Source organism: Bufo bufo, chromosome 1 (genome assembly GCF_905171765.1).
Source record: "Bufo bufo chromosome 1, aBufBuf1.1, whole genome shotgun sequence".
Classification (NCBI taxonomy): domain Eukaryota; kingdom Metazoa; phylum Chordata; class Amphibia; order Anura; family Bufonidae; genus Bufo; species Bufo bufo.
Window position 1 is genome coordinate 202,197,064 of NC_053389.1, and position 12,852 is coordinate 202,209,915.

General features: G+C 42.6%; 1 protein-coding gene across 4 annotated transcripts in view; it reads left to right on the forward strand.

Moving 5' to 3' along the window:
• Positions 1-2,009: 2,009 nt before the first annotated feature.
• LOC121002810 (myocardin-like) overlaps positions 2,010-12,852 on the forward strand; it is a 48,646-nt gene continuing 37,803 nt past the window's right edge. For all 4 annotated transcript variants that reach the window (XM_040434386.1, XM_040434404.1, XM_040434395.1 and 1 more), the window contains exon 1: positions 2,010-2,579. Coding sequence is in view for 1 of the 4 variants with exons in the window: in XM_040434376.1 (XP_040290310.1) it covers positions 2,525-2,579 (55 nt within the window). In the remaining 3 variants the exon portion in view is untranslated. The remainder of the gene's footprint in view (positions 2,580-12,852) is intronic.

The window sequence follows — 12,852 nt, forward strand, 5'->3', positions numbered from 1 at the left end:
CCTCAGCTTCAGGCATCCAGCAGAGGCTAAATAGCCCAAGCAGCCACACCCACACACACATAAACCCAGTGTTAAAACACTAGGAAGGGAGTTAACCCTTCCAACACCAGACAAGGGGAGGAAGCCACTTAAAGAGGAAGTGCACACACAAGCATAGGAAAGCTACACGTTGCCGCAGGCAACAACATGCGTGGCAACCATATCACAGCAATCACCCAGAAGGCCGAGACACTGCCACCGCATGCACACACAGCAATACGTTGCCGCGGGCAACTGCAAGTGTAGCAACAGTGTCACAGCACACACCATAGGCCGTGACACTGGTACCATGGCCAAAAGCTGGGGGGCCAGGGTCTGTGGCAGAGTATCCCCATCTCAACATCTTCTTCTGGTCACTCATGCAGTCTGGCAGAGTATCCCCATCTCAACATCTTCTTCTGGTCACTCATGCAGTCTGGCAGAGTATCCCCATCTCAACATCTTCTTCTGGTCACTCATGCAGTCTGGCAGAGTATCCCCATCTCAACATCTTCTTCTGGTCACTCATGCAGTCTGGCAGAGTATCCCCATCTCAACATCTTCTTCTGGTCACTCATGCAGTCTGGCAGAGTATCCCCCACCAAGCACCGTTCCCTAACCGTACAACACTAGGGGCTCTGAAAGCTCTCTTTTTCCTTTATATACCAATTCTAGCTGAACAACACACTTTGAGTGGGAAGGATGGAGTGGAGAAGCTCAGCACAAACAGATACAATGTTTCAACTCCCTCCTCTCATAGACTTACATTAAAACTTCAATGACACCTAATGCAAATGACACAGAAGATTTTTCAGACAAAAACAGGTTTTCAGATATAATAACATAGCAGCACCTGGGATTCAAAAGGTCAGGCTGTCTGGTTTTGGTGGTAAATAATGTCTGTTTTTCCATCTGATACATGCTTTTTTTTAAACCTTATGGTACCATAATTGTGGAAAAATACCAGTCCTAAAAGTCTCTCAGTGTCCATTAACCCTTTCCACGGTGATGCGCAAATTAACAGGGTATATATGCGGTTACGCAGTATTAAACAGTATAATTCATTGCAAGTTAACCCTTTAAAGTGAAATGAAGTAAGAAGTTTATAAATTTGCATAGGGCAAATGTCCAGAATGTAAAGTACCCCTGCTCCAGGGCACTACAGTCGTATCTGTCCTTTATACTTCCTCTCCTTTTATGAAAAATCTGATTTTGTTTTTCAAAGCTGCATGCATACCTGACTGTGTGGCCTTACCCTGAAACTATTACTATTAAGTCCTCTAAAAATCATTGTTCTAGTACATTTTAATCTGCAACCTATATTGACAGGCTGCAGATTTTTTAATGTGTGTCAGTTTCCAAGTAGGTGTTTTATGCAGTGTGTGGATGGATAGGATTTGTTTAAATTTCACCCGCTTTGCAGCCGCTGAGGAAAGCTGCAGATTTGTGGGCAAACCCTCAAAAAAGCTCAGTACAACCTTCATCAAATGGAACTGGAGTTAGGTATGAAATCATAGGTGGACAATTACAGTGAGGACCTACACAGTGCGCTGCGCATGTCCATAATACGCTGCATAATGCATATACATTTTGTTTGCAATCCCCATGAAAAAGTTAGAATTTTTTGTTTACTAAATGTCCCAATATGGAATAAAAGCTCCAAATGATAGGAGGACACAGTTTTGTTTTTTCCTTTCAATGTATTCTGTAAGTCATATCCAAGGTTGGAAAATGATGTAAAAGCCCAAAAAGATTTTTTTTCAATCGCATATCCCTCCGTGTCACAAAGAATTTGGTTTGTCAGTAAATGTAACTGTAACGCTGGGGGCTAGAAGGAGGTGTGTGAGCCTAGGAGCATCGTATGAAAGAAGAGCCCTGCTGATGCAGCACTGCATGCCTGCTGCAGAATTGTGGGGTGTCAAGTGTCAAAGCAGATGGCATTTTATCACACATGGAGGGGACAGACAGGCACAGGGGGCGGGCAAGAGGCCTTGGAGTACAGAGAACTTCTGCATCTCAAAGACAGTGAGAAGGGAGATCTTTTAACTAATGACGACATCTAGCAAAGCTCCCTAAGCCAATATCATTTGGGAATCTCTCTGGACTCACTCCCTTCTCCTTTCGTTAACTTTTCCTTCCTATGTATTTACTGCTGACAAGATACAGATTGCTCCCGGAGCTTTTGCAGAAAAAAAAAGTAGTCAAATAATTGAAGAGATTCCTGACAGCACAGAAGAACTCAAGCCTACGAAAAACTAGATCTCATGAAGGATTCATAAGGCCGAAAAAAGAAAAAAATATTTATTCAACTTTTGTTTTTAATTTATTGACATTACTAATATTATTATCTTTTTTTTTTCTTCTTTCACCATATTTATTGATTTTTTTTTTTCACCCTTGGATTTTTTTTTTTCTTCGCTCAACTCATTATTAAAAGGGAGCAATTACGTCTGTCTCTATACCTTTTATTCAGTCCATTGGGACAGCTGGGATTTCACCACCAAAAATGACCTTGCTGGCCTCGGAGCGCTCACTGCTTATCAGAAGCAAATTCCGTTCAGGTAAGGTGTTTTTTTTTTTGTAAATTACAAAAATTTTACCATTTGCACAAATATAGTCATGCTTTAATCTTTGCTCATACATGTCTGATATGCAGCAACAGATGACTTTTAAATATAGTGTGATACATAGTGATGCTTCAGATGTGCGAAAACATTCTATATAATTTCACTGTCCACATCCATAGCAAGAATGACTTGTAGGACCTGACAAATACTTACACCTAAAGTAATACCTACATAGCTGCATAGGTCTGGGATTGAGTACAAATATATTGAAATACAGTTTCATAGGTTTGGATTATACTTTTGCCATACATTTTGGGAGCAGGGGCGTAGCTATAGGGGGTGCAGAGGTAGCAGTCGCTACCGGGCCCAGGAGCCTGAGGGGGCCCAAAGACCCTTGTGACACTGGCATTATAGAAAGTGCATACTGGTCAATTTACACCTCTGGCTGGAGGGAAGGGGTTAGGTTAAGAATTTGGCATGAGGGGTGCCCTTTCAATGTTTTCCTCAGGCAGCAGGAAGGCTACGTGCTCCCCTGCCCCTTGCCAACAAGCACTGAGGGACGAGGGGCCCAAGCTGGACTCTTGCACTAGGGCCCATGAGCTTTTAGGTACGCCCCTGTTTGGGAGATATATACATTGACTGTTAAGGGTACGCCCAACGCGGGCAGGTTTCCTGATGCGGTATTGGAAGCCAAAATCAGGAGTGAATAAAAAAAAAAGAGGAGAATTTATATCTGTCCTTTAGGGCTCATGCACACTATCATAGCCTGTTTTGCGGTCCACAAATCCACAAAACACGGATACTGGTCGTGTGCGTTCCGCATTTTGTGAAATGTCATGGCCTCTATAGAATAGTTCTATCCTTGTCCATTCTATTTTTTTCTGGGTGCCGCAGAACGGATATCCGGATGAGGGCAGCACACGGTCTGCTGTCTTCATCTTATGCGGCCCCAATGAAGTGAATGGGTCTGCATCCGACCCGCACAAAATGCAGATCAGATGCAGGGAAAAAATATGTCTGTGTGCATGAGCCCTTTACTTTCTTATGATCCACTCCTGATTTTGGCTTCCAAAACTCTTTCAGGAAACCTGACCGTGTGGCCGAACCCTTAGGCCACCTGCACATGTTGCGGAATATGCACATTTGTCCTGCGCAGATTCCCACATGGAAAAGCACAGCGCAGTACAGTACCAGCAAAGTGTAAATCTCATGTACACTTCCACACCATGTCAATTATGTTTACGGTTTTAGCTGCAAATTTCACCCTTTTTGAACGAAGGGTGAGATCTGCAGCAAAAGTGCATCAAATCTGCATCAAAACATGCTATTATGTATTGCGTTTTTTGGAGCGGTTTGAGTGCAGAAACGCACAGAAATCTGCACTGAAATTTGTGCAGATCTTCTGCACATTGACCTGCACCTGGGTGCAAGCACCAGAGGATTTGCCATATGCATGCAGCTGAGGCCTCATGCACACGGCTGTGCCGTTTTTTGCAGTCCGCAACCCTCGGATCCGCAAAAAACGGAAGCCGCCCGTGTTGCCTTACTCAATTTGCGGAACGGAATGGGCGCCGGCAATATAAATGCCTATTCTTGTCCGCAAAGCGCAGACAAGAATAGGACATGTTATATTTTTTTTAACAGGGCCGCGGAACGGAGCCACGGATGCGGACAGCACACGGAGTGCTGTCCGCATTTTTTGCGGCCCCATTGAAGTGTATGGGTCCGCATCCGAGCCGCCAAAACGACGGCTCGGATGCGGACCCAAACAACGGTCGTGTGCATGAGGCCTGATGCTGCTCAGGGGCATTCATCACCCAAAGCTAGCTGTCCTTGTTAAAAAAAAAAAAAAAGAGTTAAAAAAAAAACAATATCCTCAACATATACCACCTGATGGAGTGCAATAGAACACTTCCCTCCCGTCATCAGGTATAATGGGAGCTGATGTGCGCTAGGAGCTTCCCCAGTGCATATGGCAAGCGTGCAGCGGAAATGCAATTTGAAATGAGTCTTATGAATACTCTAATATTTATATTGTAAGTGCGTGATGGTACAATAAACCTAATTCTAAACACAAGACAAGAAGATATGTGCATGGTATATGCATAAACTACTACTATACAGCGTTCCTAGCGTCACAGAAGCTGGACACTGTACATTAGCAGCTGTTTCTTATACTTACAGGAATAGTTCCTTCCCCCATAGCTGCAGTTGTCTTGTAGACACATAGGGAGGATTCATGGGTAGAACTACCAGGGTAGCAGGCACAGCAGCTGCCATGGGGCCCCAATAACTAAGGGGCCCATTTCAGCTGAGACATAAGGTGCAGTTGGTGATAAAATGTATATAAGGTGCCGTGAAAAATTCAATATGACCCCATTCTAAGTTTTACTATGGAGCCTCATTGTTACTTCTGCTGTTTGCAGTATTCCTTCTGTGCCGCATTACTTTTTACGTTTTTCTTGTGCTGTGACATCACTACATTATTCCTGAACTGTGACATCATATGTGCATCATACTTGTATGTGACATCACTGTTTCTATAATTCCAGTGTTTCATCATCACTGAGTAGATTATCCCTGCACGGTGACATCATGGTCTTTAGTATCTCTGTACTGTGACATCACTGTGTGTATCATTCGCTATTGCTATATCACCTTGGATGCTATCCCTATATTGTGACTTAATTGTGCACATTAATCCACTATTATTACCTCACCTTGTACGTTATCCCTGTACTGTGACATCCCTGTTTGCATTATCTCTGTACTGTGACATCACTGTGTGCATTATTCCACTATTATTACCTCACCTAGTACAGTATGTTATCCCTGTACTGTGGCATCACTGTGTGCTTTATTCCACTATTATTACCTCACCTAGTACAGTATATTTTCCCTGTACTGTGACATCGCTGTGTGCCTTATTCCTGTACTATGACTGTGTGCCTTAGCCTTGTGCATTAGAGGGACCAATCATATGCTTTTCTGAACATGTTGTTGAAAGTGGTCATGGTGGAAAGGAGCCCCATTCCAGGTTTTGCTATGGGACTCCAAGGTTACTTGTTACCCCTGGATGGATTTAGTAATACTGACATTTCATAAGGCAATCTAAGGTCCCCTGCACACGAACGTGTGCGCCTCGTGGTCGTGCAAAATGCGGGCCGCAATGCATGAACACAGTCCGTGGGACAGCCACAGCGGATCGCTGACCCATTCACTTGAATGGGTCCGTGATCCGGCCGTTCCGCAAAAAGATAGGACATGTTCTATCTTTTTGCGGAATGGAAGTACGGGACGAAACCCCACAGAAGCACTCCGTAGTGCTTCCGTTCCGTGCTTCCGTTCCGTACCATTCCGCATCTCCGGATTTGCGGACCCATTCAAGTGAATTAAAAAAGTAGATTGTCCAGCTTCACCTCGCAGTGCGTGTTTTATTAGGAAACGTGCTTAAAAACCAAACATCAGGCTCATTTCATCAACCTGTTTCGGATCAACATACAGGGAGTGCAGAATTATTAGGCAAGTTGTATTTTTGAGGATTAATTTTATTATTGAACAACAACCATGTTCTCAATGAACCCAAAAAACTCATTAATATCAAAGCTGAATATTTTTGGAAATAGTTTTTAGTTTGTTTTTAGTTTTAGCTATTTTAGGGGGATATCTGTGTGTGCAGGTGACTATTACTGTGCATAATTATTAGGCAACTTAACAAAAAACAAATATATACCCATTTCAATTATTTATTTTACCAGTGAAACCAATATCTCAACATTCACAAATATACATTTCTGACATTCAAAAACAAAACAAAAACAAATCAGTGACCAATATAGCCACCTTTCTTTGCAAGGACACTCAAAAGCCTGCCATCCATGGATTCTGTCAGTGTTTTGATATGTTCACCATCAACATTGCGTGCAGCAGCAACCACAGCCTCCCAGACACTGTTCAGAGAGGTGTACTGTTTTCCCTCCTTGTAAATCTCACATTTGATGATGGACCACAGGTTCTCAATGGGGTTCAGATCAGGTGAACAAGGAGGCCATGTCATTAGATTTTCTTCTTTTATACCCTTTCTTGCCAGCCACGCTGTGGAGTACTTGGACGCGTGTGATGGAGCATTGTCCTGCATGAATATCATGTTTTTCTTGAAGGATGCAGACTTCTTCCTGTACCACTGCTTGAAGAAGGTGCCTTCCAGAAACTGGCAGTAGGACTGGGAGTTGAGCTTGACTCCATCCTCAACCCGAAAAAGGCCCCACAAGCTCATCTTTGATGATACCAGCCCAAACCAGTACTCCACCTCCACCTTGCTGGCGTCTGAGTCGGACTGGAGCTCTCTGCCCTTTACCAATCCAGCCACGGGCCCATCCATCTGGCCCATCAAGACTCACTCTCATTTCATCAGTCCATAAAACCTTAGAAAAATCAGTCTTGAGATATTTCTTGGCCCAGTCTTGACGTTTCAGCTTGTGTGTCTTGTTCAGTTGTGGTCGTCTTTCAGCCTTTCTTACCTTGGCCATGTCTCTGAGTATTGCACACCTTGTGCTTTTGGGCACTCCAGTGATGTTGCAGCTCTGAAATATGGCCAAACTGGTGGCAAGTGGCATCTTGGCAGCTGCACGCTTGACTTTTCTCAGTTCATGGGCAGTTATTTTGCGCCTTGGTTTTTCCACACGCTTCTTGCGACCCTGTTGACTATTTTGAATGAAACGCTTGATTGTTCGATGATCACGCTTCAGAAGCTTTGCAATTTTAAGAGTGCTGCATCCCTCTGCAAGATATCTCACTATTTTTGACTTTTCTGAGCCTGTCAAGTCCTTCTTTTGACCCATTTTGCCAAAGGAAAGGAAGTTGCCTAATAATTATGCACACCTAATATAGGGTGTTGATGTCATTAGACCACACCCCTTCTCATTACAGAGATGAACATCACCTAATATGCTTAATTGGTAGTAGGCTTTCGAGCCTATACAGCTTAGAGTAAGACAACATGCATAAAGAGGATGATGTGGTCAAAATACTCATTTGCCTAATAATTCTGCACTCACTGTATATTACAGATCCTTCCTCATGACACAGAGAATAAGACTGACAAATCTTATATACAGAGTAAAAGCAGTGATTCAGCTGTGGATTATTAATTGGCAATTAGACTGCTTTCACCCCACCCACAGCATATACCACTGCTACTTTTTTCGCTACTTCTCAGCCTTGGTTCCGGTTCTGTGTCCGTGCTCCTCAGTGGTGTATGGTGAGGTGAGCTCCAACTTGGTGTTTTTACATTCAAGTGAATGGGTCCGCATCCGTGATGCGGAATGGCCACGGAACGGCACCTGTGTATTGCGGATCCGCAATACGGCAACGGGAAGCACACGTTCATGTGCAGGGGGCCTAATACTGAAAATTGCCGGATTAAAATTGCCACATTTAATAAAAGGCACTTTTAGCTTAATAAATCTTGTGCATTTTGTCTTAAAGCCAGAATGGGAAATCTACACCTCCTACAGTATAGGCAGGCCTAGAATCGCATCACAATTTCTGTCATCATCCAGCTTTATGGTCAAAACAAAGCACTCTCCCTGTTAATGCTAATAATATGAAATATTCATTGTAAAATTGTTATACTTTAGATCTCAGTGCTTTCCAGTCCAGTCTTCAGTGGCAGCTCCTGGAAAGCGCTTCTCCTCTATTATCCCGCGTCTTTGATTGTAAGGTCCAGGAGGACCATTAAACATGGCCACATTGTCTAATGATACATTTCCAATTCTATGTTACTTGCCTATTAAACAATAAACGCTATATTGAGACATAATCTGAAAATTGGATTTAGAATAAATATTTCATATCCTGGAGAACACTTTGAAGGTTTGATCATTGGACGTGAGACATTCCCTTCATTTAGCACCTCCCCATATACACAGTCCATTTAACTTTAATTCTCCAGCTTCAAAGGAGTTGTCCCAGTACAGCAACTTACCCCCTTATCACAGGATAGGGAATAAGTGTCTGACTGCTGGGGCCCTAGCTGGTCAGGAGAATGGGGGCCGCGTTCCCCCCAGTTGAATGGATCGGCAGACATGCATGCTTTCTGGTGATATTCGTACAGGCACCTGGCAATCTCCAAAAGCTCCACGGAGTTGAATGGAGCAGCAGTTGGCATGTGCGTACCGTATGTTGCTCCATTCTCGTGATCAGTCCTATGGAAAGGGGAAAACTCCTTGAAAGTTATTACATTTGTCAGGCTGATGGAGACCATGCCCCTCTCAGTTAAACCCACCCAGTCTTTCAGTCCAATTTTTCAAATTGACGAGAAGGCGAGAAAAGTTTCAAATTATTGCACAGTTTACACCTTTCCAACACCTCAAAACTCTTACAAATAGCTTCATGAATTCTGCGCATAGTGATGAGAACGTCCTCCACTTACCACTCAATGTAGGTTAAATGTAACCTTATCCTGTGTCTGATCACTAACCATCCTCACTGGAACAGGTCAGTTCCTTCCCTTCAATTACAGTACACGCAAGCCATATCCTAGTGCTTCACAGGACTGTGTTCACCTTCTCCATCCAATCCGTCATTGTCTATTAAGATTAAGATTTAGGATTTTGAAGGTCCAGGAAATGTTATTCTCTACAGATTGTACAAACTGAATCTGGAACCTGTCAAAATAAATCTATCCTCTGTAGTGTGCATCAGAGAACTGATATGATTGTCACTATATATATATATATATATATATATATGTATATATGGTTGGACCCTCCAAAACTGCTGACAGCACTAGTTGAGGGAAGCAGGAGAAATGTACCCTTTGTTCAGCTTTTATTATCTGTAGTAGTGTGAATATGTGCTTTCATTCTGCCTGGCACTGTCCTCAGATTTGTACCTATGACACTGGCTGACCTGTTACATGTGTGCACTTGGCAGCTGAAGACATCTGTGTTGGTCCCATGTTCATATGTGTCCTAACTGCTGAGAAAAGTTAAGTTTTAATATATGCTAATGAGTCTTTAGGAGCAACTAGGGTGTTGCATTAAACCTAGAGGCTTCATTTCTTCTGCATCTGCTATGCCCTCTCCATTTTAATTGACAGGGCCCAGTGTGGTCACATTTACACTGCTTGGCCCCGTCAATCAAAGTGGAGAGGGAACAGCAGTTGCAGAGACAGCAGAGTCTCTAGGTGTAACAGCAACGCCCCCATTGCTCCTAAAGACTCATTTGCATATATTATAACTTAACTTTTCTCAGAAATGCAGACACATAAGAACATGGGATCAACACGGATGCCTTCAGCTGCCAAGCGCACATGTAACAGGTCAGCCAGTCTAAATGCAAAATGTATTAATTGCATAAAACAATTCCTATCTTTCTGCCTTTGCTGAGTGTGTTTCAGTCCTTCATCTAAAGCTGGTTTCATACATGACTTCTCTAGATGTAAAAAACGGCATCCATAGCCAGAATCTTACTTTCTGCTGTGATTTTCCATGGTTGCAGCTTTTGCAAAAGATTTGGCTTATCATATTGTGATAGAGATTAGAGATGGCCTTGCGGTTCGCGCTGAACTTTGCTCATTCGCGATTTGCCGAACATGCGAACATATGGTGATGTCCGCCAGTGCTATATTCTTTTACATTGTGAAGAACTTTGACCCATGACACATCCATCAGGTGGGACAGGACAGCCAATTTAGATGTTTCAGCACATGGACATACCCCCTACCTTATAAATAAACCTGATCTGGCCACCATTTTACATTCAGTCTTTTGCCAGTGTAGGGGGGGGTTGCTGTGTGGAGCAGGGACAGACTGTTAGGGACACCAAACGCTAGCTAATAGGGCCACAAAAGTCCTTTTAAGGACTGGTATAGGTGTGCTATCGATAGGTGTGACTTACAAAGGGGTGTAATAAACTTATAATGTACTTTCTAACATAGAAAGTATATTATAGTGCATTTGTATTGTGCAGCAGTTGTTTGCGGTTCTGCTGAGATACCGCAGTTAGATAGAGGGACAAACGCTATTGGAACAAATAATTTCTACTGGTGTGATATACCAGTTGCCCCCCAAAAAAGTGATTAAAGCAGGGGTGTTATATACCAATACTATACTTTCTATATAGTGCATTTGGGTAGTGCAGTATGATTACAGTTTTTTAATGCCATACTACTTTTGCACTTTTTCTCCCAGGCTGTGATTGGACAGCGCTACAGCCAGGGAGAAGGAGACTCCTATTGAGAAACCCTGACGTCTCCTCCTCCCTGTTCCGATGCTCAGTATTAGCATACTGAGCGGGAGAAATCCGGCGGGGCACAGCGGGGCGTAGGAGGCATATTTTAAAAAATCAAGCAGGGTGGCAGCATCAGCAGTACCCAGCAAGTACAGGTATATATCTCCCTTAATAAAATCGCATGAAAGTTCCTCTTTAAGGTCAAGGAATACTCCTCACTGAACCGTAATCACTGCCGATCGGATACTTCTCGGGCCTTTCATCAGTCTCTACTTCCTAGCCCCTCTCAGCCAATAAGCAGCTGAGGTGGGTCACTACTGCAGCCAGTCTAGTGATTGGCTGAGAGGTCACATTTCCTGTGTGTCAACAGTGATCAGAAAATCGAGACTAGAGGGGGTCCTGTAAAGCACTGGAATGGGAGTGGTGAGGTGAGTTTGTCTTCTTTTACTGTTTTAAAGCCATTCTGACCATTTTTTCAAACTCCTTTAAAAAATTTCGAAAACAATGTTTTGGCAGTTATCTCCATTTAAACGTCTTGTCCAATCTAGCAATTTCTAGCAATATAGAGATCATAGCAATGTTCATACCATGAATTTGCTCCAAACACTTCTTTGTGTTAATGTCCTCCATAGTAATGTCTACATGATATTTTCCTAAGATCTAAATACCTTTTGATCGATGAGATTAGGATGTCCAAATGTGTTTAAATTCCCAGACCTTGTCAGCATTGCTGCCTGTCTGTTTGTAAATTTGATACCGATGCCAAAATGTAACTGCTGTTGTTTGTGGGTGTCAAATCAAATGACTTAGCCTTAAAATCACCAGCTGGTGCTAAACATTTGGATACCCTTTAAAGCAAATGTTCTGTGTAATCCAAAAGAGATAAAAGTCAAAGCATGAGGGTTAGCGGTATGTGAATGCTTATACAGTTTTATCATGGAATCTGAATGATTGCGGTGAGAAGAAATTGTAGAACTTTATTTAGGTAAGTGAACAAAGGTCTTTTAGGGTCACCAAGGTCAACAGGCCAGATATTTGACATTTGACAACTGATATAATTACTTATAGATTATTATATTACCTGTCAGTTAAAACCTCCTATAGATATTTCTGCACTTACGAGAGCAATCCCCACACAGGCTGTGAATTATATGATTTTTTTCATTGCCCTCCTCCTCACTACCTATACGTGCAAGACTTCTGATCTGTATGTGGAGGCCCATTTAGAAATATATATTTAGTAGCCCCAAAAACTTCTCCAGATGGGCTGTCCGGTTTATATTTTTTTAGTAATTGATTCACTTATGGAATAGGAATTATGTACTTCAACCATGGGCTAACTGAATAGGAGTAAATATGGTGTGAGGTTTTTTTTACTCCTTTTTTGACCCTTGGCAATCCGTTAGTTGCATACTTGCCAACATTTGAAAGTTGGCCTGCAGGTGAATGCTTTCTGCAACAAAGCACGCCTCCAGATATTTCCTGGGGGTAGACGTACCCCCTATGTATGTTGCTTCACCCGCTTTGTACATTACACTATCTGTTTATTCTGCATTTCACCTATTTTGTTTGTCCCACCCCCAATGCACTTTGGGCACCGGGGCTGCATCTAATGAGGCAGAATCTCAGCGCCTCATACATTTACAGCACTGAGGGCAGCCCTCCATGCTGTTCCAGTTGTCTGGGAGGTCTCTCCTTTTTCCAGGAGAGTTGACAAGTCTAGTTATTCATTGATGCTTGAATAAAAATCATGGTGGAATCATTATTACGATTACGGTTATTGCAACAACGTGTTTGCTGTCTTTTTATTTCTTTGTATACAGTGGCTGCCTGTCTCTAGGTGATATTATCATAATTTTTTTTTTTTTTTTTTTAAGTAAATCACACAAAGGAGACAGCAATAAAGAATTTAAGAGACAGACATAGGGTGTCATTTACGACCAGAGATATTACGAGTATTTCTGGCACAGATTGTGGTGCAAAGGTTAATTGCACAGCAATCTGTGACTTTACCCCGTTAATGCCAGATCTA